Source organism: Myxine glutinosa, chromosome 1 (genome assembly GCF_964187855.1).
Source record: "Myxine glutinosa chromosome 1, kmMyxGlut1.1, whole genome shotgun sequence".
NCBI lineage: Eukaryota > Metazoa > Chordata > Myxini > Myxiniformes > Myxinidae > Myxine > Myxine glutinosa.
In genome coordinates this window covers 385,095,711-385,122,992 of record NC_136261.1, presented here as the reverse complement: position 1 = coordinate 385,122,992, position 27,282 = coordinate 385,095,711, and the positions used below count along the sequence as shown (strand labels likewise).

General features: G+C 43.4%; 1 protein-coding gene across 1 annotated transcript; it reads right to left on the bottom strand.

Annotated features, from left to right (window-relative positions):
• Positions 1 to 7,479: 7,479 nt before the first annotated feature.
• On the bottom strand, positions 7,480 to 9,639 carry LOC137413639 (uncharacterized). Its single transcript, XM_078784203.1, has one exon. It carries the CDS (start codon positions 9,637 to 9,639, stop codon positions 7,480 to 7,482), a length of 2,160 nt encoding a protein of 719 aa, XP_078640329.1.
• Between the last annotated feature and the right edge of the window lie 17,643 nt (positions 9,640 to 27,282).

Here is a 27,282-nt window from a genome sequence, read left to right as displayed (position 1 = left end):
CTTCAAGGGAAAATGACATACTATTTGTTTTAATAACTGAAGGAATTATAAAATTGCTATGAGATGAAATTATATTTTAGGTGTTGGTGTAACAGTAATTACCTAACGTTAATTGTTGGATCGCAGAGGTAATGGTGCAGTTTAATGTTCACACTGTTTGGAAAAATAATGCTCAATGCAACATGATTATAAAAATAACCCATCTCGACATCTAAGGATCAGGGAGGGAAGGAATGGAAAATGTGGGGTATTAAAGTTACGAAACTCAAAATATCCAGGTTTGGATGCACAGTCATTGGGGAAAAAATTATTAATTGAATATGATAAAGGTTCCAGATATCTCTGCATACGAGGCATTCTTATGGGGTTAAAATTATTATTTTTATAAATAAAGGTGCATTCATGAGAAAGGAAATTTTGCCTGTGGAACAAATAATTGTAAAGAAGAGGTGGTATTCTTCATCATTAAGAAATCGAGCGAAGGGCAATGTTAAATAAGCTATTTGGAAAATTGGCGAATAAATTGATTAAAATAATGAGGATAAGCCTGAATCCACATCTGGCACAACTTTGGGATACAAGATTGATAAGGACTATGTATTATTATGATGTTGTTTGAGTATGAAAGGTGTGTGATCGCCAATTCAAAGGCAATGGAAGATATGTCTTTGGGAAATTTGCCAAATTTGTGAGGGATCCTTGCATTGGTCCAGCAAACCATTTTTTCAGTTTATTGGAGTCGGACACATGGGAAGTTGGATTTTGTAAAATATATACAACCATGGTGTGAAGATATGAACATGCATATGGTTTAATGTAACCACAGTAGAAAATAATATTCAGATTTGGGACGTTTTGTAAACTTTTGAATACTGAGAAAATTCATAAAATTCATTTTATTTATTTAATGGAAAATATTTGAGTTACAAGTGGAGAAGCCTGGTTAAAATTACGATCCAGTGGATGGTCAATCATTAGTACTGTACGTTTTATCACAATGGATGTGTTATGATATTGTGTTATGATTAATGATATGAACGAGATGTCGTAGTGAACCTTAAAAAAATGGAGGAAAAACACAAATTTTCATGAACTATTGAGCGTGCTGTTACGTAGTTTAAAATGAATAAAAAACGCAATGTTACGTGCACCAACACCATACATTTTGATAACTTGGGACATCTACATACCAGTGCCATTTGTATTCACTAGTTAAAGTGGAAATATGACAATTGTAAAATTTGATGATAAAACTAGGTTATTTTTCTTGTAAAAAATAATAAAAATAAAGAGGGAGAGGATGTTCAAGTGAACTTTGTGCTGTGAAAAGAATGTCGAGTTAATGGAACTGTTTCGTTTGATAAATTTTGTTCAATTTGTGTTCAAATGATCAGTTTTATCACAATTCATAAAAAAAATGATGAAGGGATGCTCCAATTAATTGAATAAAATGAGTAATCTTGAACCAGAAGGAAAACATGGCCTCAATGAAGGGAGAGCGGAATTATGTGTTTTATCGTATTTTTTAGTAAGTGGTGTGGATATTTATAAGGTGAATAAAAAGGGAAGGAAACAGTGCCCCTGGGGGCATGCACCTGTTCCATATTCATGCACCTGTTCCATAGGTATACGCATAGGAAACTGCTATCTGTCCTTTGAATGTTTGGACTGTTACGGATTTCTGGGATTGTAGGTTATTTGAGATTTAGTGGGATTAATGTGTATGTCAGGAACATTTTGAAAAGAAATATGGATATATGGCATTACTAAAATGAAACCAAGCAATTGAAAGTTCTTGGGTTCATGGGATTTAAATTGAAGAAATATACAGGCAATATACAGGGAATGTGACTTGTTGTTTTTGGAACAAACATGTGGGTTAAAATAATTGGTTATGACTATGATTATTATGATTATGATTATGGTTGATCTTGGCAACAGATGTTGTAATAAAAAAATAATGTGAAAGAATTTTTTTTGTTAAGGATGGGAAAAATGAGGCCTATTATTTTTTGTTTTATTTGTTATAAAATAAAGAAAAAGGGAGGTAATGATGATTTCAAGGAATTATGGGTTGAAAGTAATGCGAAACATATACAGACGGTTTTTTGGGAATTGATACAAAGGAAATCTGTGATAATTATGATAAAAATACATAAATGGTTAATTTTGGATTTTTGCTTTGATTTGATTTGAAAAAAAAAAATTGGGGAAAAATTGAGCATCTGTGAATTACATGAGACATTTTGGAAGTAAAATATGAAAGTAAGGTTGATGAAAGAAGATGAATTATTTAAAAGTTACAGTAATGATTGATTTCCTTCTCACCTTGTTGTGAAAGGATCACATGATTATGCAAATGTTGATTAAATACATGATAAGATTTGAGATTTCTGGGTAATATAATTTTGGGCATTTTGTTTTGTAAAAAAGAGAGAAAAACAATTTTGAAGATTTATTGAATACATTCATATGTACTTTGGTTCTGCTCAAAACATGTACAATCCTGATTTAATATGTTTTGTTCGGGTGTTACACATGAAATATAATCTTTCAAATGTTCTAGGAGAACCTGTGAACCAATGTAAATTGTTATAAGGTAGGACATAATTGGGATATTGATCACATTGTCAGTTATAATGTATTAATTCCATGTTTTAAAATGATTTTGCTTGATCCAGTGTGTCGAAAACAGACTAATCAAAAAAAGAGGCTTTTGGAAGAATTGCTGGAGATTATGATCAGTGAATTTGGCTGGCTCATGATGAAATTAAAATGGCATACACCTCCGAAACATGGAAAGACACCTTCCTTTGAAAAATCGAAAATTGTGGTTCACCTACCCTCGCAGGAGTTTCAAGACGACCATTTGCCTGAACCACATTGTTATATGTGGGCTGAAAGTGACCACCTGCTTCAGTACACACCTGTTTTTGGAGCTCACATCAACTGCCAAAGTTTTCTTCCATTGGCATGTCAAACTATAGCTCCTGCCTGATATTCCAACAGGACATCACGACTCTGCTGATTGCCAAAGGAGGGTGAGTCCTGGATGGGACTGCTGCACTGTGCTGGACACTGGGCCTTCATGGCTCTGCTGGCTGTTTCTGGTGTGCATCATGGATCAATTGGACATCATGATCGTGGAGCCTTCATCGATGCACCTCCAGCTTTGGTCCTCACCTCACACAATTCTGCTGATTGAGCGGGATTTGTGCAGTTCCTCACACTCTCTGCTTGAGAGGGCAGGTCAGATGAAACTGGATGACAGCCTTGGTGAAGATCTGCTAATGATTGTTGTAAGAATGGCAATGATACTGCTGGTTGTGCAGGGTCATTTGTGGTCTTGCCCATCTATGAAGCATATTGGTGATTCAACATGCAATGGCGTGTGTGCTGCTTAAACATGACAGATTGTGCATTGCAAGCACAGAGAAGATGAAAGGAGCACAGAGTTCCAGCGTTTATCCTGCTGCAGGGAATCACACGTGAATAATTGCCAAATGTTAAAGGAAGTGGATCACTTGAATGAAAGAGCTCCACAACAAACTGAACTGTCAATGACGGAGGGATTCAACATGCAAGACGATGCCTAATAACAAACAAACTTTTCCATCAGGATGGTGTATGCATGCCATAGGTAGAGGTAAATTATTTGTGGAGGCAGGTTAAAAAACTGAATGATTGTTCCTCAAAATGGAGTCAACCTGTGACTCAAACAATTAATTTGGCTTCTATATTTGTGGTCATTATATGACCAGACAGGGACTGTAAAAGAAAAAAATTATTTGCGTACATAATTTGTTTAAATCAAATGGATTTCCCAGAGCCTCGACCTTGCCATGCAAACACATAAACAAAATGAATACATATATTAATCAATGTTAAAGTCCCTTGTTAGTCTGATATTGTATAAATAGCATATTTATATTTGCCCACATGGCAGGTGTCGGCCCCCAACATGCGGTGTACATGCCTATTTACAAAGGGCCCCAATGCGCTGCGTGTGCAGGCCTTTAAGAGCCAGCTGTATGTAATTGTGTGTGTTCCTGGCCTGGAAATGTCAAAACGAAGGTTACTGACCTTGAAATGAGATAGAAAATAATCTATAATCAGTTATGAGTTTATTTAGCGACACAATACCGAAAATTCGGTTCGATTCCGACAACTTTGAAAATTTGACCTTTGTGACCTTCAAAGGTCAAAGGTCGAAGACTTTGAAATTTGTTTGAAAACTTGCATTTCATGATGTATGTGATAATATAAGATCATGTACGACATTTGGACCTATCAGAAAGCGAACAATGTAATAAAACCATCAAAAATTGACTTTTCTAAATTTTGTGACCTTGTAACCTTGACCTTTGGGCGAAAATGAAAAATCGAGCTCTGTAGGGCTAGACACATGACATTGGCCTAACCAAATACCAAAACCACTGTCAGATTTCACCAAACCCCTCGGAGAAGATGTAGCTTGAACTCGATTACCCCCTAAAAAGACATCTTTTCGGGCGTGGCTCCGCCCACAATGAGCGCAATACGCCCACTCTACGCAGGACACAACCAGATCATGATATCAACCTCCCACCCAAGTTTCATCAAGACCAGATGATATCATCGGGTAGTTATGCTGCGGATTGACAGACACACAGAGACAGACAGACGCACACACATGACGAATATAGTGGTCACTTGATAACTCGTGAACCACTAACTCATGAATCAATAAAATATAAAATAAACAAGTCAGGAGACGCCGATGGTTCACGAGCAAGCGGTATTCAATGACAAAGGACGGACTACAACCGAAACAGGCCCGGACTGGGGGGTCGGGGGCCCACGTGGCAGGTGTCGGCCCCGACATGCGGTGTACATGCATATTTACAAAGTTCCCCAATGTGCTGTGTGTGCAGGCCTTGAAGAGCCAGCTGAACATAATTGTGCATGGTGCTGGCCTGGAAATCTCAAAACGAAGGTTACTGACCTTGAAATGAGACAGAAAATAATGTATAATCAGTTATGAGTTTAGTTAGCTACACAATACCGAAAATTCGGTTCGATTCCGACAACTTTGAAAATTTGAACTTGGTGACTTTCAAAGGTCCTGAAATTGTTGGAAAACTTGTATTTCATGATGTATGTGATAATATAAGATCATGTACGACATTTCACCCCATCAGGAAGCGAACAATGTAATAAAACCATCAAAAATCGACTTTTCTAAATTTTGTGACCTTGTGACCTTGACCTTGGGGTGAAAATGAAAAATCGAGCTCCGTAAGGGCTAGACACATAACATTCACCGAACCAAATATCAAAACCCCTGTCAGATTCCACCAACTTCCTCGGAGAAGATGTAGCTTGAACTCGATTACCCCCTAAAAATACATCTTTTTCGGGCGTGGCTCCGCCCACAATGTGCGCAATACGCCCACTCTAGGCAGGACACAATTAGATCATGATATCAATCTCTCACCCAAGTTTCATCAAGATCTGATGATATCATCGGGTAGTTATGCTGCGGACACACAGACAGACAGACAGACACACCCATGACGAATATAGTGGTCACTGTTTGATAAATCATGAACCAATAAAGATCCTAGTTTCCTTAGGTCTATGCCAAATTAGTATTACCTATGGCTACTGGGGTTGGGGATTTGGGAGAAGGAGGTGGAAGCAGGGGGTGGAGGGGGAACAATTACGTTATTTTTTTTAAAAATTAAAAATTATGCCAGACACCCTCAGTATGCCACTGGTGAGCACTCCGAAAAAGTTTGTACTGCAACATTTGTAAATCAGTAGGAGATCATCTACTCAAATATGATAATAATTATTTAGACGGTGTATTTCTGAGCTGGGCCTCTCTCAATGGCAATGACTGGAATTTCACTTGGTACAGAATCCTTTGTTAGAATTTGTTTCTCCAGTTCATTTATAGTTAAATATTTACAGATACTCTCTGAGAGCATGTTCTCTCGTACTCAACCGACGCCATCGTAGTTTGGCAAGGCCAAGCCCTTCCCCATGCTTACTCAATCAACCCTGAACCTTGCTATGCGCATGTGCAGATAAGAAAGTGTGTCACGTGCACAGTGTGTTTGACTAACATCTTTCTGATGATATATATAGTGATGTATTTTTTCTGGCGAGAATCTACTCAATAATTACTGAGGTCTTCTGATTTCCCAGAACCAGGATTTGGATACCACAGATAAATACTTATATCTTGTCTTGATAAAGTTCTTCATTGAAGTTGAATTCAATTGATGCAGGGATTGTTATGTGATGGCAATACTGTTAGCTACTCTCGAAACCAACATCATCCCGATCTTGTTTAGGACCTTTTTTAGACTGTAGTTTGTCATCCATACATTCTTTGCCTTTTTCATTCAGCAGAATTTTTTTTATTGACTTGTGCATTGTGAATTATCATGTGCGTTTTAAAGGTGGAGGCTGATTAAATGATGTTCCACAACTTGTGCATTTGTATGGGTGCAAGGGTTTTCCGGTCTTTCTACCGGGGGAACTTGTTAGCCGGTGTCTGTGACTTTTGGGCGCATTACAATGAAATTGACAGCACTTGCAGTACTCAAACAATAACTGTATTGAAATAAAGGTACAGTGGCAAACATAGGTACAATATTCACTGTTATCGGCGGTTGGACCGAATCCGCGTGGTGTTCCCTTGGACATTCACAAGTCTCATCGGGGACTGTCCTGTCCAATGCATTGTCGGCCTTCAATTCCTGCTCCACTCCAGGTTGCACGAATAATCCTCCAGGCCGGCACCTTCAGTATAATCAACGCTCAAAATGCGCCCACACGCTCTTCCGGAGACGTAAGTATTCCACCCGACACACAGTCCAAATGAGGCTTGCTGTACTGGCAAAGTTGTATCTCCAACGTGGCATGCAATCGCATGAGTATCGCTTTGCAAAGCCTCGCTCAGCAACACACACACACACACACACACCTGCTCCTCCGACCATTCGTCCTCGCGCTCCAACCAAGAAATGTCGAGAGAGCAACACGTACCAACCAGAAAACATCGAGAGCAACACGCACCAACCAGGAAACACAGAGAGGAAACACCGAGAGAGAGGAAACACCAAGAGATCAAGGGGCACCAACCAGGAAGCGCCAAGAGAAAGAGAGATCGGGACCTCTGAATATTTATCAAAAATCATTGCGATGTTATAATCACAAATCATTCCTTCCCGGAACATTATAAACATGAACTCAAAGGTTCCCTCAGCCCGGAATCCAATAATACAACAGAACTATTTTCTTCCCAAACCGACAGCACAGCTCAGGCAACAATCACTGGCCCATTTCGGTGATCAACACAGTTTACGGGAACGCTTTAAACAATCTTTAACCAACGATCAATCTACCTTATGCATAACTACATCTTATCCAGTCGTTGCTATGCCTTCATCATATTTTATCGAATGACCGCTTTCGCTCACGCAGACTCTATATATTCCACTGTATAAATACATCGTCACATTTTAACTGGCACCGATCACGCATAGCGAGAGATGCGTTTTTAACTGGCAATGGGCGTTCACCATTGTGAATTCTCATGTGCCTTGTAAGGTGGGATGACCGATCAAAAGATTTTCCACAACTTGTGCATTTGTATGGGCGTTCACCATTGTGAATTCTCATGTGCCTTGCAAGGGTGGATGAATGATCAAAAGATTTTCCACAACTTGTGCATTTGTATGGGCGTTCATCATTGTGAATTCTCATGTGCCTTGTAAGGTTGGCTGATTGATTAAAAGATTTTTCACAACTTGTGCATTTGTATGGGCATTCACCATTGTGAATTCTCATGTGCCTTGCAAGGGTGGATGAATCATTAAAAGTATTTCCACAACTTGTGCATTTGTATGGGCGTTCATCATTGTGAATTCTCATATGCCTTGTGAGGTGGGATGATCGATTAAAAGATTTTTCACAACTTGTGCATTTGTATGGGCGTTCACCATTGTGAATTCTCATGTGTGATTTAAGGGTGGATGACTGATTAAAAGATTTTTCACAACTTGTGCATTTGTATGGGCATTCACCATTGTGAATTCTCATGTGTGATTTAAGGTTGGATGATCGATTAAAAGATTTTTCACAACTTGTGCATTTGTATGGGTGCTCACCATTGTGAATTCTCATGTGTGATTTAAGGTTGGATGACTGATTAAAAGATTTTTCACAACTTGTGCATTTGTATGGGCGTTCACCATTGTGAATTCTCATGTGCCTTGCAAGTGTGGATGAATGATTAAAAGATTTTCCACAACTTGTGCATTTGTATGGGCATTCACCATTGTGAATTCTCATGTGTGATTTAAGGTTGGATGATCGATTAAAAGATTTTTCACAACTTGTGCATTTGTATGGGCGTTCACCATTGTGAATTCTCATGTGCCTTGTAAGGGTGGATGAATGATTAAAAGATTTTCCACAACTTGTGCATTTGTATGGGCGTTCACCATTGTGAATTCTCATGTGTGATTTAAGGGTGGATGACTGATTAAAAGATTTTTCACAACTTGTGCATTTGTACGGGCGTTCACCATTATGAATTGTCAGATGTAATTTAAGGGTGGATGATCGATTAAAAGAATTTCCACAACTTGTGCATTTGTATGGGCGTTCACCATTGTGAATTGTCATATGTAATTTAAGGGTGGATGATCGATTAAAAGAATTTCCACAACTTGTGCATTTGTATGGGTGTTCACCCTTGTGAATTCTCATGTGCCTTGCAAGTGTGGAGGAATGATTAAAAGATTTTACACAACTTGTGCATTTGTATGGGCGTTCACCATTGTGAATTCTCATGTGTGATTTAAGGGTGGAGGAATGATTAAAAGATTTTACACAACTTGTGCATTTGTATGGGCGTTCACCATTGTGAATTCTCATGTGTGATTTAAGGGTGGAGGAATGATTAAAAGATTTTACACAACTTGTGCATTTGTATGGGCGTTCACCATCGTGAATTCTCATGTGTGATTTAAGGTTGGATGACTGATTAAAAGATTTTTCACAACTTGTGCATTTGTATGGGCGTTCACCATTGTGAATTCGCATGTGCCTTGCAAGTGTGGATGAATGATTAAAACATTTTCCACAACTTATGCATTTGTATGGGCGTTCACCATTGTGAATTCTCATGTGTGATTTACAGGTGGATGACTGATTAAAAGATTTTTCACAACTTGTGCATTTGTACGGGCGTTCACCATTATGAATTGTCATATGTAACTTAAGGGTGGATGATCGATTAAAAGAATTTCCACAACTTGTGCATTTGTATGGGCGTTCACCATTGTGAATTCTCACGTGTGATTTGAGGGTGTATGGATGATTAAAAGATTTTCCACAACTTTTGCATTTGTGTGGGCACTCAAGATTGTGTTTGTGCAAATGTGATGTGAAGCTGGATGAATAACTGAAGGATTTTAAACAAATTTTGCATTTGTATGGGTGTTCATCTTTCTCTCCTTTGTGAACCTGGTGAAAATTATTAAGTGCAAACAATTCATTATTCGTTTTGCCCTGTTTGGAAAAGGTCCCCTTGTTTGTTTCAGTTGGCGAGTCCTGGGGGCCTGTGTCTACGCTGTTCATAAAAATAGGTGCAGTCTCCCTTGTAGATTCAATGGATCCACCTGTAAATACAACATCACATGACCTGTAAAAAATGTGCTTTTGTTCAGTACTCTTGATATAATTCTGACAAATGTACACAACCATGTACATATGTATTTGTTCCACTGCAAAAAAGTTAAAAATACAGTTTCTCGTTTTGTCTAACTTATTGATTTCTGATTGGGACCAGTTCATTATTTCGCAGCTGTATTGGAATACAAGTACTGTGAGCTGGTTTATGGCTTTGATTTTGTTTCTTGGGGAGAGGTATGTTTTCAGGATCAGCTTTGTTCTATGTTGGTATTCTTTGGCAATTGTTTTGCACATTTGTTTGTGATATACTTGGTGGCCCTCTTCTACTCTGAGGTATTTGCGTGATGCTTCATTTTCTAACTGCTGCATTGTTGTTTCAAGGTCAATTTTTATGTTATCTGTATTTGTTGGTTTACCTAATACAAATGTGCACTTGCACACTTATCTAGTCAAAATTCCATTTGAATGTTCTTGGAGAACCGTTTTACTAGTTTTAGTTATTCTATCAATATTTCATAATTTGCATTAAATCGTTAATGCAAATGCAAAACATTAATGCAAACATTTGCTGTGAAGAGCATTAAATCATTAATGTACAGTAGATGTGTCACCTTTCCTACAGTGGTGGCCAAAATATTGGCACCCTTGCACTTTTTCAAACAACTCACAATTTTCTTTCACAATAAGTTGAAATTGACAAAAGTATTTGGTCTCCACAATTCTTTATTCACTGTTCATATTACAGAACCTTTGTTTATGATTCGGAACTTATCCTTTAAAATACACTTTTAAAATATCCTTTTAAATCAGAAAATAAAAAGAAATGGCATTGACCAAATTATTGACAACTGAGACTTAATATTTGGCAGCACAGCTTTTGGACAAAATAACTGCAGTCAAGCGCTTCCTATAACCATGAATGAGCTTCCTACACCTCTCCACTGGCAGTTTGGCCCACTCTTCTTGTGCAAACTGCTCAAGTTCTCCCAGATTTGAAGGGTACCTTCTCCCAACTGCTGTTTTAAGATCTCCCTTCAAGTGCTCAATGGGATTTCGATCTGGACTCATTGCTGGCCATTTGTCAACAGTCCAGCGTTTTGTCTTGAGCCATTCCTGGGTGCTTTTTGAAGTGTGTTTGGGGTCATTGTCCTGCTGCAAGACACATGACCTTCGACAAAGACCCAGCTTTCTGACACTGGGATGAACATTTAGCTCCATAATGCCATGCACACATTCAAGGCTCTTTCTTTCACGAGCCTCGACTGTATACAAAAAAAAAAAAAAAAGGCACCCAGTGCCAGAGGCAGCACAGCAACCCCAAAACATCACTGAACCTCCTCAATGTTTGACTGGAGTGAAGGTGTTTTTTTTCTTTGTAGGCTTCATTTTGATTTCTGTAAACATAGAAGTGATGTGCTTTCCCAAAAAACTCTAATTTGGTCTCATCTGTCCACAGGACATTTTCCCAGAATGATTTTGGCTTGTTCAGGTGTGTTTTGGCAAACTCCAGTCTGGCTTTCTTATGTCTCTCTCAGCAGTGGGGTCCTCCTGGGTCTCCTCCCATAGAACCCGCTTTCATCATGTTGGCGACGGATGGTGCAAGTTGAAACTGTCGTACCTTGTGTCTTAAGGTCAGCTTGAATCTGTTTCGCAGTTGATCGAGGCGATTTCTCCACTGTTTAAACAATCCTTCATTGCAATCTTCGATCAAGTTTTCTCTTGTGGCCACGTCCAGGGAGGTTTGCTGCAGAGCCATGGGCCTTAAACTTCCTGATGGTATTGCATACAGTGGACACAGGAACATCAAGGTCTCTGGAGATGGATTTGTAGTCTTGAGATTATCCATGCATGGCTACAATCGTGTCTGACCTCCTCAGACAATTCTCTAATTTTCTTTCTTTTCTCTATGATCATTGCGGTACACACAGTGACACAAAACAGCGGAATGACTCATTTTCTCGATTCAAAATGGTTGAATGAGTGATTTTTATATTGCAGGCACCTGCAACTCACCGCAGGTGAGTTCAATTCCAGAGTAAAGGAGAATCACCTGCTTGAAATCTAATTATTTCGAACAACTTCTAAAAGGTGCCAATAATATTGTTCGGGACATTTTAGGATTTCTGTGTGGAAGGAGATAAGATTGCGCAATTTTTACAGCTTTTTGTGTTGTTCCACTGCAAACCAAAGATATACATATGTGGACAACAAAATATTTTTTACTTTCAACAATTTTCTGGAAGAAATGGTGCATTATTTTTAAAAAGAGGCAGGGTGCCAATATTTTTGGCCACAACTGCATTTCTTTGGATGTTCTTCTATTGGTTGTAAGGGTGTATCCGTGTCCTTGTTTGTTGATGAGGTGACTGTAAGTGCGTGTTTACAAAAAGTGATCACATAAGGCCAAATTTAGTTGAATTGTACTCTTTCCACCAAGGCTATAAAGTTCACCACTATCTCATTCCATCTACTTCCACACCCACATCCGTTTTTCCAGTTTTGCCAGCCTCGTTGTTTGTTTTTCCAAGCTCTCCACGCCACGAAAATTGAGAAATTTTCCCATTTGTATTTTTGTCAAAACTGCATTTTTATTTTACGGTGCGAGTGCCTACTGTGTGTTTCAAGTTATATCTCGGTGTAAATCGTGCATACCTGTGTATAATTGTCAGTTGGTTCCCACCGCGTTTTTCAGGTCTGGTTTTCCAGGCCTCAAGGCTTTGTTGTCTCGTCTCAGCGGTCGTTTGTGGTCCATTTACTTTCATTCTCTCACTGGGTTTTTTTCAGTCTTTTTTTTCACCCCATACTTCCCCGAACATCTTACCCTTTGTTTAAAATCTTCACCCCAATATATATATATATATATATATATATATATATATATATATATATATATATATATATATATTGTTGCGAATATGGAATTTGGCCTCCATATCCGCTTGTAAATATTCCCCTATTTTCTCCAATACTCCCCAACTTTCCCCAATCCCCCATTCCCTAGTCCCATTGCATGTAAATAACAATCAGTAGAGCCGACCTTCCCCTTATTCCCCCATTAAATGTCGTGCCCAGGTCCACCGCACCACACGTAGACAACTTTCGGACATCTTCCTAGTTATTCTTATTCTATGTCAGTTAAGGCCTCGTCTCCATTAATTATGACTCTTCGTTGCACCAGAATGTGATTATATGGCATCAGTAGTGAGTTTAGGACCTTTCCCATACCTCCTTCCATCTTCTTCCCCAACAATTACAACAACAACAGAGGAGATGGCGGCGGAGCGGGGGAGGATGCGTCCTCACACCGGCTCGATTAGCTCCAGACCATGCGCTCCACGGGGTTACCACGAAGGGGCTCCTTGTCAGCTCCTCGTCAAGGGCGGAGCCTGGTAAACCCCCCGCACGCACCCAATGAGAAGCAACGTGCCGATTCCACGAGGCGGAGCTAACGAGCCGAGGGCGTGTGACTCCCCGCCGGATATACGCGGCCACGCGCCGGATGTGAGGAGAGATGCGCCCCGAGCTGGAGAAAGAAGGACCTGCGAGCGCTGAGAGAGAAAGGCCCGCCTGTGAAAGAACGTCCCCTCCGAGCGCTGTGAAACCTCCCGCATCTCTGGACCGGACCGGGTCGATTCTAACCTTTGAGCCAAGAGTGCACCTTGAGCCATCGATACCCGCTGTCCTTTTCATCAACCCCCGTGTGAGTCAGCCTTGTCCCGTTTGTCTGTCGTCTGTCCGGGGTTAATATAAGAGTGTGTCTAAGTGCCTGTCTTTCTGTGATTATAACTCTAGCCCCTGTAATCTGACCTTTCCGTACGAATATAATCTCCTCCGGAGGTCTTGAGAACTGAACCCTTGGTGTCGTATTGTGTTATTGTAATCCAGCCGGGTGTCTTCTTTTTCTTATTGAGCCAGCATCGCGCGACTAGTCAACGTTCGAGTACAATCGGGTAATTTGTGCGGACACGACGGCCATTCCGCTCGGCCCACCTTAACATCAAAGTCGTGTCTGTAACAATTGGTGTCGAGGAGTGGAATTCGAACCCGGGACTAAATTAGTTAGGCCCAAATTTTGGGAGGGAAAATCGAGCCGGAGCGCGTACGGCGCTCAACCGAATCGATTCGGAGCGCGGTCCCGCGGTTACTGCGCTCGACGAAATTATAACGAAAAAAAAAAAAATTTGGATTTGTTTTACGAAACTCGAATTTTGCAAGTCGCGCTATGGCGGATCAAGACGGCTGGGGTCCGGTAGGGGAGAGTGAAGCAGGGTCGGTCCAGGACCAAATTGAGGGACATGAGGGACATGAGGAGAGCGAAACAGCGGGGGTAGCAGGCACGCAAAATGGCGCCTCGCAAGAGCGCGCGGTAGCCGAGCCCGCTGTATCAACGGGCTTTAACATGCAGCCGATTGACATACAGGCCCTCATTGCGCAGCTACAGGCAGCTGTACAGATGAGTATGGGGAGCCAAATTGAGCGATTGGGTGAGCGGTTGGGGAACCGGATGGATGCTCAGAGTGAGCAAATGGGGGTAATGAGGGACGAAGCGAGGGGTACCAGTGAGAAGTTAGACAATAATTTTGAGGGGTTAGACAACGGGATAAAAGAAGTGAAAAAGGGGTTAGAGGGGGTAGAAAATAGAATGGCTGCCCAGGAGAATCAGATAGAGGGAGTGAAAAATGGGTTAGAGGGGTTAGAAAACAGTATGGAAGGCAAATTGAGGGACATGAGGGACCAAGCGGAAAGGGAAGTTAAACAAATGGAGCAGCAGATAGAGGGGGTCAGAATGGGGGTAGAAACCAAACTGGATGCTCACAGGGAGGAAATGGAGCAGATGAGGGTGGCATCTGGGCAGGAGATGCAAGTGATGGGAGAGCAGATCAGAAGAGGAGTGAGTGAGGAGGTCGGAGGAGTGCGCGAGGAGGTGAGGCACTGTGAGGAGCACATGGAAAAGGAGGTGAGAAAGGGGACTGTAAAGTTACAAGGGGGCATAGAGGACCTGACGCAGGAGGTAGAGCAGCTGACGGTGGGACAGACGGAGTTAGTGGAGCAGGTTCAAAGGAACACTGCGGTATTAGGAGGTTTAAAAGCGACACAAAACGACATAAAAAACGACTTGATAGCGACAAAGAGGGAATGTCAGATGGTACGTGAGGGACTGACAACGAGGTTGGACGAGGTGATAGAGGTAATGGAGACGAAGGACCGGCAGGTGAGGACGCACCTGGAAACGGTCAAGGTAGCCTTAGAGGATGAGCTTGAGGAGACGTACCGGGACATAAAAGAGGTGAAGCAGAAACTAGAAGAAGTGGAAGAAGGGATGAGCGAAATTAAGAAGCGACGGAGAGGGGATAACAAAGAGATAAAAGAGGAAGTAAAAGAATTGGTCCAAAGTCTGTGTTTGGATCGTGATGATGTGCTCATTAACCGGATGAGGGATTCGCAGGTGATGGAGGAGAAGCGAAGAGGAAGAGGACCCGGTGTAAGTGGTGACCAATATGGTCGTGCGTATGATGCGCCAGGGGATTTAAGAAGCTTGGGGGTCGAGATAGACCCGGGTGTTCGTGAGAGGCCGTTGGTGAAGTGTGCGACAGGTCTGGTGTGCGAAAGAGGAGGTGTGCGAGAAAGTCCGACTCTGGGGTGTGTGAGGAAAAAGTGCGTGCCAAGGAGTGAGGGTGCTGGCGAGAATGAGTCGGTCGTAGCGCGTGTGCGAGGGAGCACATGGAAGCGCGGTGTGGTGAGTGTTACAGAGGGTGTGACGGGAGAGTGTGCGCAGGAGTGTGCGCGAGAAAGGTGTGTGACGGACAGGTGCATGAGGAAAGAGTGCGCTGTCAGAAGCAAGGAAGAGTGTCCACCTGTGGTGAGTGTTACAGAGGGTGTAACAGGAGAGTGTGCGCGAGAAAGGTGTGTAACGGACAGGTGCATGGGGAAAGAGTGCGCTGTCAAGAGTAAGGATGAGTGCGCTGTCAGGAATGGAGGTGAAAGTAGTGAGAGTGACAAGGAGAGTGAGTTAGTTGTGACAGGTGAGCGAGGATGTACACCTGGGATGGAAGGATGCACACCTGGAATGGTAGAGCGTGAGTGGGAATGCACGCTGGAGTTGGTGGTGAGGCACGTGGTTGGGTGTGCGAATGAGAGCACACCTGTGATTGTCACAGAGGAGGTGACCGAGGAGGGGGCGCGAAGCGGTGTATTGGTGAGGTGTGCGAGCAACGAATGTGTGCCAAAGTGTTCGGTGGTCAGGTGTGTGACCAAGGCTGTGAGTGGAATGGGTGTACCTGGGTGTGTAAGGAAAGGTACGAGGAGCATGGGCACGGCTGGATGTGTGAGCAAGGAACGGGCTGCGGGGTGTAAGCGTCCAGGTGAAGCATCGACGTTACACAGGTTAGAGGTTAGGTCGACTTTTAGCCGAAGCGGGCCCTCGGTGCGTGCCGGGCTTCGCGTGCCGCGAGAACCAGCGGGGATCCGAGCCACGGCGGGTTCAAAAGGACCGCCGTGCGCGATCCGTGCCGGGCCTCGCTTTGAACGGCCGCGTCCGTGCTCCACTAGGCGGAGCGGGCGGCTGGATAGGAAGGGTCGTCATGGCGACCACGTTTTGTTGAGACGTGCCGGCAGGTCGAGATCGGGACATTGGATGGCTCCACGCCGAGGTGGTGCGTGGGATCTCGGCCCGGGTAAGCCCCCGTCCCTGCCCCGAATGCCGGACGCATCCAGCCGCCGGCACAAAACAACCAGTATCCATTGCTTGGCTTTACGAAGCCGGGCTGTAGATGTGAATTGGCGCACCGAGAGTACCTAATAAGTAGACGGGTGATGGTGATAGTGATAGTAGTGATTTGATACAAAATTTAGAAAAGTGAATAGAATTGGCACTAAATGGAAAATTTTTGATTGTTGGATTTGGACGAGCAAAATTGATAGTGAAAGACCCCCGATGTGGTGGGATGGCAAATCCACCATCCTTCCCATGGGGGGCAAAGGAGCAATAGCTTATGGGGTGTATGGCAGTGAAAACTAGCCCGGGTGGGTTAGGTTATATTGATAGGGATCTAGCGAAGATGACAGTAGGTGACGTTAAGGTTAGTTAGTGACTGATACCTGTAGTGGGGACGCAGGTAGTTTAGTATGGAGGATAATGACGAGGGAGCGCAATAGTTTAAAGGGACGACTGGGAAGCGCAAGTTTCAGAAGGGAGTAGTTAGCTGAGATGATGCCGTGTGTGTGAGGATTGAACAGGTGTGATTGCACAGGTGTGCAACTGGACAGGTGTGTGGAGCAGTGTATGAGTAGTGAGTGTGTGGATCAGCGCGAATGCGCTTGGGGAGAGAAGGGTGCAGGTGGCACCAGGTGTGAGAGCACAGGTGTGCAGGTACAGGTGTGTGGAGAGAGTTGGAGTAAGTGGTACGGAGTGGTGTGCATGGTGCGAAGGTGTGGATGGGGGAAGAGTGGACCCCTTTCACGAGTACCCGGGGCGGGTAGTGTAAGTGTTAGGTAGAGGGTACAGGTAAATTGTGGTTGGATATTGGCATTTGTGGTGCGGTTGCAGAATGGTGTTGTGGATGGGTGCATTAGTGTTGTGGAAATGGCTGGGCGTGTAGCCTGTTAGTGTGTGTAGTTGGTTGGGCACTCCACCACTGTGAGGATGTCGGCCAGGTGAGGCCGCAGGTGGGCTCTGGGAGCCGGTAGTTGTGAGTGGGTGCCTGAGGATCCCGGGTGTGGATCGGGTAGCCCAGTGCCAGAGAGGGCACCGAGTGGGGAGAGCGCCAGAGGGCCTGCCCCAGTTAGTTAGGTTAGGGTAAGGAGCAGGTAAGCTCGGAGGCAACTGCAGTGGTGGAGGTGTGCAGGTGGGTAGACCCACTGGGAGAGGTACACGTCGCAGCCCAGAAATTGTACGAGGGCACCGGGAGATGAATCGGGGGAGTGAGACCCCAAATTGAAGAGCACCACAGTTTGGCCAATGGGAATTGGTTTTTAGAACCCATAGTGTAAGAGGGCCAATGGTTTGGCCGGAGAAAGACCCCGGGTAGTGTAAAGTTGTTAAAGTCATTTAGGAGATAGTTAGGATTGATGAACCTGTCGCACCATACGCAGCCACTTACCTGTGGTGATGATGATGACTCCACACCTGTGTTTTCTTTGTTTGTGTTGCAGAAATGAGAATTGCTGTTGGATTTGTGAGACGCATCACGACGTGGATGAGACATTGGGGTGATTCCATCTCTCCCTCCCTAGGAGGGACTGATGATGAATTGGTGATGGCAAATTTTGATGTTGAGTTGAAAATGGCAAATTTGATTGGTTAGGAGGGAGAGAAGACGAATTTGGTATATGGGAGGAACGGGGAAGACAGTAGGGATGTTTGTTGATTTGTAAAGTAGATGTTTATGGGTAGTGTTGTGTTGTGTGGATACAGTAAGGGGTAAGGGAGGGGCCATGTAGGTTACCTGGTGGGGGGGGGGGCGTACGATAGGAACGTACCTGTCTCACCTGGTTCCCATGTGCCCCCAGTGTGCATCACCTTACATTGCGTGCACTTTTGCGCCCTTACCACCTTACTCACTTGTTTCTTCTTTTGTCTCCCACCTCCGAGGATCTGGCTTTGGGGTAGAGAGAGAGGAGAGAGAGGTGCTGGCTGCGCAGTTGTGGGCCTGCACTTTCGCTGTTTGCTGCCGGGATCGATACACCATATGGACCGCAATGTTTGTGGCCACCCACAATGGACCGCAGTTCGTTTGCGGCCAAGCACCACCCGGGGATGGACCTATGGATCAACGTGGCACCTATGCCATACAGGTGAACCACTAATAGTTAACACCACCAAGTGCACCACAAGAAGAGCAAGAGACACCTGCAGGGTTAGGGGTTGTCGAATTTATTTTTATTCCAATGAACAATGGTGACTGCACCGATTGGTGGTGGGGTGGTGCTTTTGATGCTCGGGAAGGGTGCTCTGCACGTTATTAAAGGCCGTCGGCCACAGAGCACTCGTGGGTTGGTGTATCGATGTTGGCAAGCGCGCTCTCTCTCTCTATGCATAACATCTGCATGTGTTCCTCCAAAAACAGGTCCTGGATCGTAGTGTAAATAGCAGCGTAGTCTTGTAAATAATGCTCCCTACCGGCTGTATGTTTAGTTTGAGGATTCTTTCCGGATTCGGTTATCCTGTGGGTGTGTTTCTGTGAGGAGAAGGGTGCAACGTCGCAGGGGGACATATTTACTCATTTGTGAATATCTGTAAAACTGTCGCACTCAGGGTAGAGTTAATAGTAGAGGGAACTACATTGCGTGCCACACTAAAGTAGGTAAAAATTTATCGGGTCGGGACGCCCCGAGGGTAGAGAAGGGTGCAATGTTGCGAATATGGAATTTGGCCTCCATATCCGCTTGTAAATATTCCCCTATTTTCTCCAATACTCCCCAACTTTCCCCAATCCCCCATTCCCTAGTCCCATTGCATGTAAATAACAATCAGTAGAGCCGACCTTCCCCTTATTCCCCCATTAAATGTCGTGCCCAGGTCCACCGCACCACACGTAGACAACTTTCGGACATCTTCCTAGTTATTCTTATTCTATGTCAGTTAAGGCCTCGTCTCCATTAATTATGACTCTTCGTTGCACCAGAATGTGATTATATGGCATCAGTAGTGAGTTTAGGACCTTTCCCATACCTCCTTCCATCTTCTTCCCCAACAATTACAACAACAACAGAGGAGATGGCGGCGGAGCGGGGGAGGATGCGTCCTCACACCGGCTCGATTAGCTCCAGACCATGCGCTCCACGGGGTTACCACGAAGGGGCTCCTTGTCAGCTCCTCGTCAAGGGCGGAGCCTGGTAAACCCCCCGCACGCACCCAATGAGAAGCAACGTGCCGATTCCACGAGGCGGAGCTAACGAGCCGAGGGCGTGTGACTCCCCGCCGGATATACGCGGCCACGCGCCGGATGTGAGGAGAGATGCGCCCCGAGCTGGAGAAAGAAGGACCTGCGAGCGCTGAGAGAGAAAGGCCCGCCTGTGAAAGAACGTCCCCTCCGAGCGCTGTGAAACCTCCCGCATCTCTGGACCGGACCGGGTCGATTCTAACCTTTGAGCCAAGAGTGCACCTTGAGCCATCGATACCCGCTGTCCTTTTCATCAACCCCCGTGTGAGTCAGCCTTGTCCCGTTTGTCTGTCGTCTGTCCGGGGTTAATATAAGAGTGTGTCTAAGTGCCTGTCTTTCTGTGATTATAACTCTAGCCCCTGTAATCTGACCTTTCCGTACGAATATAATCTCCTCCGGAGGTCTTGAGAACTGAACCCTTGGTGTCGTATTGTGTTATTGTAATCCAGCCGGGTGTCTTCTTTTTCTTATTGAGCCAGCATCGCGCGACTAGTCAACGTTCGGGCACAATCGGGTAACTTGTGCAGACGTGGTCATACCATAAAACCGCTCGGTAAATAACATCCAAGCCACGTCTGTAACAATATATATATATATATATATATATATATATATATATATATATATATATATATATATATATATATATATATATATATATATATATATCACCCCAAATATATATTTGAAGTCTTCACCTCTTCACCCCAAATATATCTTACTATAATTCACCGAATGTCCGTTCGAAGGTACCGCAAAAACGGCTGAACCGATCGCAACGATATTTTGGGTGGGTATTCCCCCTTGGAGTAAAATCGGCTATATTGTTTTTCCAATTTTTTCCCCAATTTTCCAATTTTTCCAAACACTATGGAATAATATTTACCGATATGAACAGTGATGTGGCTTTTATTGAAATTCTACAAATGCTGTTTAGATTTTGATGAGAATTATTAACCTGCCGCGAATCCGGAAGTGGACAGATGACGGCAATGCGCGGGTTTGATTATATCCCAATACAACCGTCATTCAATCGTAATGTTAAATCGTTAAACGTTAATTGTGTTAATCGTTTTGTTAAAGTATCAATTGATGATTGGAATTGAGTGAATACAATTACGATTTTGAATTCGTAATTGTATTCACCCAACCGTACGGAACTACACATCAGGATTTCAACATTTGTTTATGTCACGAATGTTGTTAAAAGTTTATCTTTTATATTAATGTTATTTATTTTGTGATTGGAGTTATGCTGTTTGGAATGAAAAAAGAGATATCGAGTTCAAGTGAATGACGAAATGCCATGATGACATATTTACTTTCTTTCGAAACTTTCTACTTTCTAATATTTTACTTTCTACTTTCTAAGTATTATTTCACTTATTAGCATTATTATTCTACTATTTTTGTAAGTATATTCTACTTTCCAAATGTGAATTCACAGATCGCCATATGCATATTCGCCATTGACTGCGTATGGAACACACGTACCTGATTGTTTGTGAATGGGTACGTTTTTCAAGCAAGTCCTTCACGAACTTGCTGTCCATGTCTGACGTGCGAGTGCAGGTGCCTCAGGAATGTGGAATTTATTGGTTTCATGCTTTAGCATTTGCAGTTTCTGTATTGTCTGTTTGCTTCTGGCCTGCGACCTGTGCATAGCACTGGTACCTCACTGGTATATATAATTTCCTTCTCTCCCCGTGTTCGTTCGTTCTTCGACCATGTGTTTCGCCCTACCATTTTTTTTTTGTTTTTTTCGCTTCTACCTTCATAACTCGATCCTCTCCAGCAGACACCTTTCCAATTCCAGTTCTCACCATACTTCTTCAACTTTATCCTTCTTCCTCTGATCCACTTTCACAAAGCATTAACAAAGAATTTAAAAAGTAGGCCTCTCCTCCCATACTAACACAATTGCTTGTACACCTCCCTGTTCCTTCGTCCTCTGCTCTCCTGACTGCCAATCTCCTATTCTTCTGTTCCTGCTTCTGAACCTGTGCTGGAATCATTAATCCTCCTTGGGAATCCTTCATGCCCTCATTTAGGGAATTTCCCCAGATAGTTTTCACGGTTTAGTTTTAAAATGTTTAAACTTTCCCCTGAAGTGATGCATTCTGTTGTATATTATAACACACTTTTCTTCTTTAAAAGGTTGTTTTCGATTTGCTCAGCAAATCCCTTCATTTCAAATAAAAATTCAATCTCTTACAGTTCTTCGTTCCTACATTCCTGAAACTCACCTGCATTCCACACCCTCCTCAAACGTTTTCAAACGGATCTCTGACTTGAAAATCACAAGAAACTCATTTTGCAATCAATGTTCGTCTTCCATGATTCGTCCAACACTTTTGAAAATCCAAACTCATTCTTCCCATCTGAAACTCCCCCCCCCCCTCACCCATCCCTTTCAAATCTCCCCCCTTGACCCTCCCCTCCAAAACTACCACCTCACCCCTCCCTTTCAAATCTCCCCACACTCCTTTTTTCTCCATTACTCACTCTCACCCCTCCTTCTCAAAGCATCCTCCATGCTTCCTCTCCCTTCCAACACTTACCTCCATCTCCTCCAACCTTTTTCCTCGATCTGCCCCCCCCCCTCAAACAACACCTCACTGTGCCTCATCCAATCACCAACCTTTTATCCTACTCCTCCTTCCCTTTCTCCTAGCTCTTCTGAAATCTCTGACACACTATCAACAGCCCTCACTACCTCCCCCTCCTTTTTCTCATCTTACCCAACCCCTCCGCTCCCCTCCCCTGTATTCGATGCTCCCCCTTCCTCTTCCTTAATGGTATGGACCTCAAACATCCGGGGCTTTTGCTGAAACCAGATTTATCTCTCCATACAGGTTGCTTCTGACAAACCAGACTTAATCTGCTTGACAGAAACTTTCCTCCTTCAAGATGCCCCCGATTCCTTCATATCTCTATCTGGTTACTCCCTCATCTGGTAGGATAGACCTGAGCCTCGTCCTGGAGGTGGGGTTGCTATCTTTATCAAAACCTCTCTTCATCACTCTCCCTGCACTGCCCCCTCTCCACCTCAACCCCAGGAGTACCTCTGGCTACGGCTTCCCCTTTTGTTCATATGTGTGTTGTACCGTCCACCAAACAGTGATGACTCCATCCACATCTTGCTGTCTGATAACGTGGACCAACTTCTATCTACTCATCCCAACTCTCTCTTCCTCATATGTGGTGATTTCAACTGTCATCATGCCAGCTGGCTGGGTGTGAGTACCTCTCACCAGCCATGGCACCTCAGCAAAGAACTTCTGTGACTCATTTTGACTGACACAATCTGTCAATTTCCCGACCCGGATCTCAGCCAACGGAGCATCTTCTCTTCGAGACTTGGCTATGACTAACTTCCCTGCAAATGTCTGCTGCCCTTCTTCTGCTCCAATCCGCTCATCTGATCATGTGCTTGTTAAAGTGGACATCTCTCTGGCCATTCTCAGAGAGCCTCCTCAGCGTCGACGAGTCTGGCATTTCACTCAGGCCAACTGGCACGGTCTTCAAGCAGCCATAAATCATCTGGATTGGTCTCCCATTTCTGCTGCCTCTGATATCAACTCATCCTGGGAATTCTTCCAAAGAAAACTGCTCTCTCTCATGCACAGATTTATCCCATCCAGTCTTCAGTTGTCATACCCTTCCTCCCGTCCATGGTATATGGAATCTTGTGGCGAGGCAGTTGCTCTGAAACAACTTGCCTTCGCCTCCTGAAAGGCAAATCCAATGGAGGGCAATCTCATCTCATTTCCTTTGATAAAGCCCGGAATGAGTGTGTGTCGACCCTCAGGAGAGCCAAAAAACAATATCTCTCTTCTCTAAAGAGTGAAATCTCAAACCTATCTCCCTCCTCCAAATATTGGTGGCGTCTTGTCAAATCTGTTTCTGGTGTTTGTTCCCCCCTCAATCACCACCCTTTCCTCAAACGACTACACAGTTGACTCAGCACGTGAAAAAGCTGAATGCTTCAACCCTGCGTTTGCCTCAAAATCTTGTGTCCCAAACCCGCCTGGCACTGAGGCTCAAAAAGACCCTGAACACCCAAAACACCCCGAAGACCCAAAATACCCCGAAGACCCAAAACACCCCGAAGACCCAAAACACCCCGAAGACCCAAAACACCCCGAAGACCCAAAACACCCTTAAAGGCCCAGAGGATCCAAAAGACCCCGAAGACCCAAATGGCGTTGAAGACCTAAAAGACCCAAAATACCCCAAAGACCTTGAAGACTTAAGATTCCCTGAAGACCCAAAGACCCAGAAAAACCAAAAGACCCTTAAGAACCAAAATCCCCAAGACACCAAAGACCCAAATACCCCAAAGACCCAAAAAGACACAAAACACACCAAAGACCCAAAAGACCCCGTAGACCCACAAGACCCCGAAGACCAAAAAAGACCATTTAGAACCAAAATACCCTTAAATACCCCGAGGAACCAAAATACCCCAAAGACACTTCAAGACCCAGAGGAAACAAAAGAACCTGAAGACACAAAAGCCCTTGAAGACACTGAAGACCCAAAACACCACAAAGATCCCAAATACCCTTAAAGGCCCAGAGGATCCAAAATACCCTGAAGACCCAAAACACCATGAAGACACAAAAGACCCAAAAGACACCTAAATGGTCAAAAATCCCTTTCCCTCTGAAACGACGTGTGGTGAGGCAAGCAGAGTGCGCAGAGTCACGCCAGTAAAATCAATCAACAAGACGAAAAAGAAATAAAATGTCATGGCCCCCGTGTTTTTAGTAATTTTACCATATGGAGTTAAAGGCTGTCAGCTAGCCATCTTTGGGTGGATTACAAAAAAAAATATTTGCATATGTATACTCTAATGCATTGTATTTGCACTAAGTTTGAATAAAATCGGCTCAAGCATGTCGAGAAATGGTTGGGGACATTGTTTAGTAACAAAATGGCCGCCAATCGGCCATCTAAGATCAAATCTCGAAAGAAAATGATGTGCATATGCAACCAATCATTCATTTTCTGTGTCATTCAGTTTGAACAAGATTAGTAAATGCATGTGCAAGAGATGGTTCAGGATGTGGTCAATGTTGGGTTTTTACAACTAAAATGGCCACCAGTCAACCCTCTTTGATCAGATGGCACAATCAAGGGAGGTGCACAATGCACACATATATGCCGTCATGTGGTGCTTATGCCAAGTGTGATCAAAATCGGGCGATGCATGTTCAAGAAATGGTTAGAGAAATATGAAAGCAACAAAATGGCTGCCAGTTGGCCATCTTGGATCTGATCTCGAAGGAAAATGACGTACATATGTTAGCCAACATTCATATTATCAGTCTGCCAAGTTTGAACAACATCAGTAAATGAGTGTCTGACAAATGGTTGAGGATGTGTTCAATATAGTTTTTGTTTGACACCTAAAATGGCCACCAGCCGGCCATCTTTGATTGCAACACGAAATAAAATGATGTGCAGATGCACACCATTATGTCTATCTGAACAAAATCGGTCCATACACATACGAGATATGGCTGCAGACGGACGAGACCCAATCCATAAACCTCCATTTTGGACAAAGTCCAACAGGGGCTATAATAACAGGTGTCAAATTAAAATGCAATCAGGATTGATTGTACAAATTAAGGAAAATAGAATACAACAAGGTATGTTATTGTAGATTAAAATATTTTACATCATAATGAAGGGGATAATTGATGTTTGAGAAATTGATCTACCATCTTGGTTATATCTTACAGCAATTAAATCATAACATGGTGTTTTTTTTTCTTAAAACCAGAGTTCATCATCAAACTGTTCAAATCAAAATGTGGAGACAATAAAAATTAGGGTGGCCCAAAACCAAAAAAGTTTGAAAGGTCACGCTCCTACCTCGTGCCCCCGTTCCTTTGACCATTAAAAGAATACACCATAAATTTCAGTTAAATTGAATAGTATTTAGAGGTCGCTCCAAAATGCACATTTCCACCCCAAGCAAGAAATATAGATTTTCTAATTTAATGTACACAAATTGACCAACCAAAGCTACTAAGTTAAACTGATAATTCAAACACATATATGAAACACGGATATTTCTAACTCCAACACATTATAGCATTACTAGACGGGTAATTCAAAATCAGAACACTGAATCAATCATACAACAATAATTATTTCAAAATCCAAAGCATCGATCCATAGTTATTCGGCACACATCACATCCAAAATCACATCCTGAGTGTTGCCTTGGTGGACGTGGGCTTCTTTTTGCGGTGGGTTGCCACAAAAGTGGCGCCACGGTCCGACAGCTTCACTCGATCCATCGCAGCCGCTACTTCTGGAGTGATGACCGTGCGGTGGCGCTTGCTCTTGGGGAACAACAGCTGCAGCTTTGGTCGGTACTCGTCGTCGTCGTCGTTTTCGCTGCTCTCCTCTTCACTGCTGGCGGCAGTCCCTGAAGGGTTGGCTGTTTCAAAGGAACTTGTCAAAGCATTTGCCTTTTGCTTTCGCTCGTCCTAGGTGGAATTGCGCTGTTGCTTGCGGCTTTCTTTTTGGGCTTGCATGACATCCATCCCAGCCATAAAACAACTCTGCGGGTCATCCCGCTGCATGAGGAGAAACTGCTTGTCCTCCTCGTTCTTCATTAGCATGAGTGCATCTTGATGAGCAATGTCGAAAAGATCATGTAGGTCTGCCATGAATATTTCCTCCTTAGCACGGTCTGAATCTCTTTCGGCCGCGATTCTTCTTCAGAATGAGGTAAGCGTTCCATTGCTTCGTGAGCTTGGTTGCGACGTTATCAGGGTGCTGGATGGGAATACCGGCGTTCTCCCAGAACTCATTGACAGCGTGGATTGTGAGTTTCGCGCTCTCTTGTAAACTCATCCCGTTCTCCACATGGTCGTGAGCAAAGAGCCGGAGCACACCGATTTTTCTAGGCAAACCGGCACCTTGGATACTGGACTGGGCTTTTACGACAAGCCAAACTTCGGACGAACTCCTTGTCATCGACATCGTGCGTGCCTCACTACAACCATGAGACGGAATGAATCAAAAACTGACAAAACTCTTTATATACAGTATATGACAACGACATTAAAGCACAAGATTGAGGTCGTCCAATCACGACAGTTGGAGGCAAATTCAAATATTCAAAAAGTCACTCACAAAACGCAGGCAGAAACATAGATATCTACAACAACAGACAGCGTAGAAAATATCACACAAAACAATGTAAAGAATACACGCACTCAACTGACAACAACAGGGTATATAACAACATAAACATTAAAAGTCGTCATTTGGAGCGACCCCTAAATGTAATCCAATCGTCTTGGTTTTTATAGTTTTCCAAATCCTATGGTCTAATGGAACAAGGGCATCATGTAGGAGCGGTATATTTCAGACTTTAAGATTTTACCCCATAGGCTTGGGCCAGCCTCGTAGACATCGACAGAAACCTTCATGGGGATGGTTCTTGAGGAGAGAAGCATCAGCATCATTTGGTTCAGGTCGATCCAGGTGGACATCAATGTCGTGCTCAGTTTGCACTTCCACTTTCACAAATAAATCTGGAAAAAGTAACTTTTATTAAATGCAGGCACTCTTGTGTCACATGTACAGCTGGTTCCACACTCTTAAAATATATAAAGAAATATTGCACTAAAATCATCAGATAAAATTTAAATCATTAAAATTTCTTTCAAAACATTAA

Excerpts from the sequence above, each read along its gene's own strand:
- LOC137413639 (XM_078784203.1), bottom strand. The coding sequence starts at position 9,639 with ATGAACAGCGTAGACACAGGCCCCCAGGACTCGCCAACTGAAACAAAC.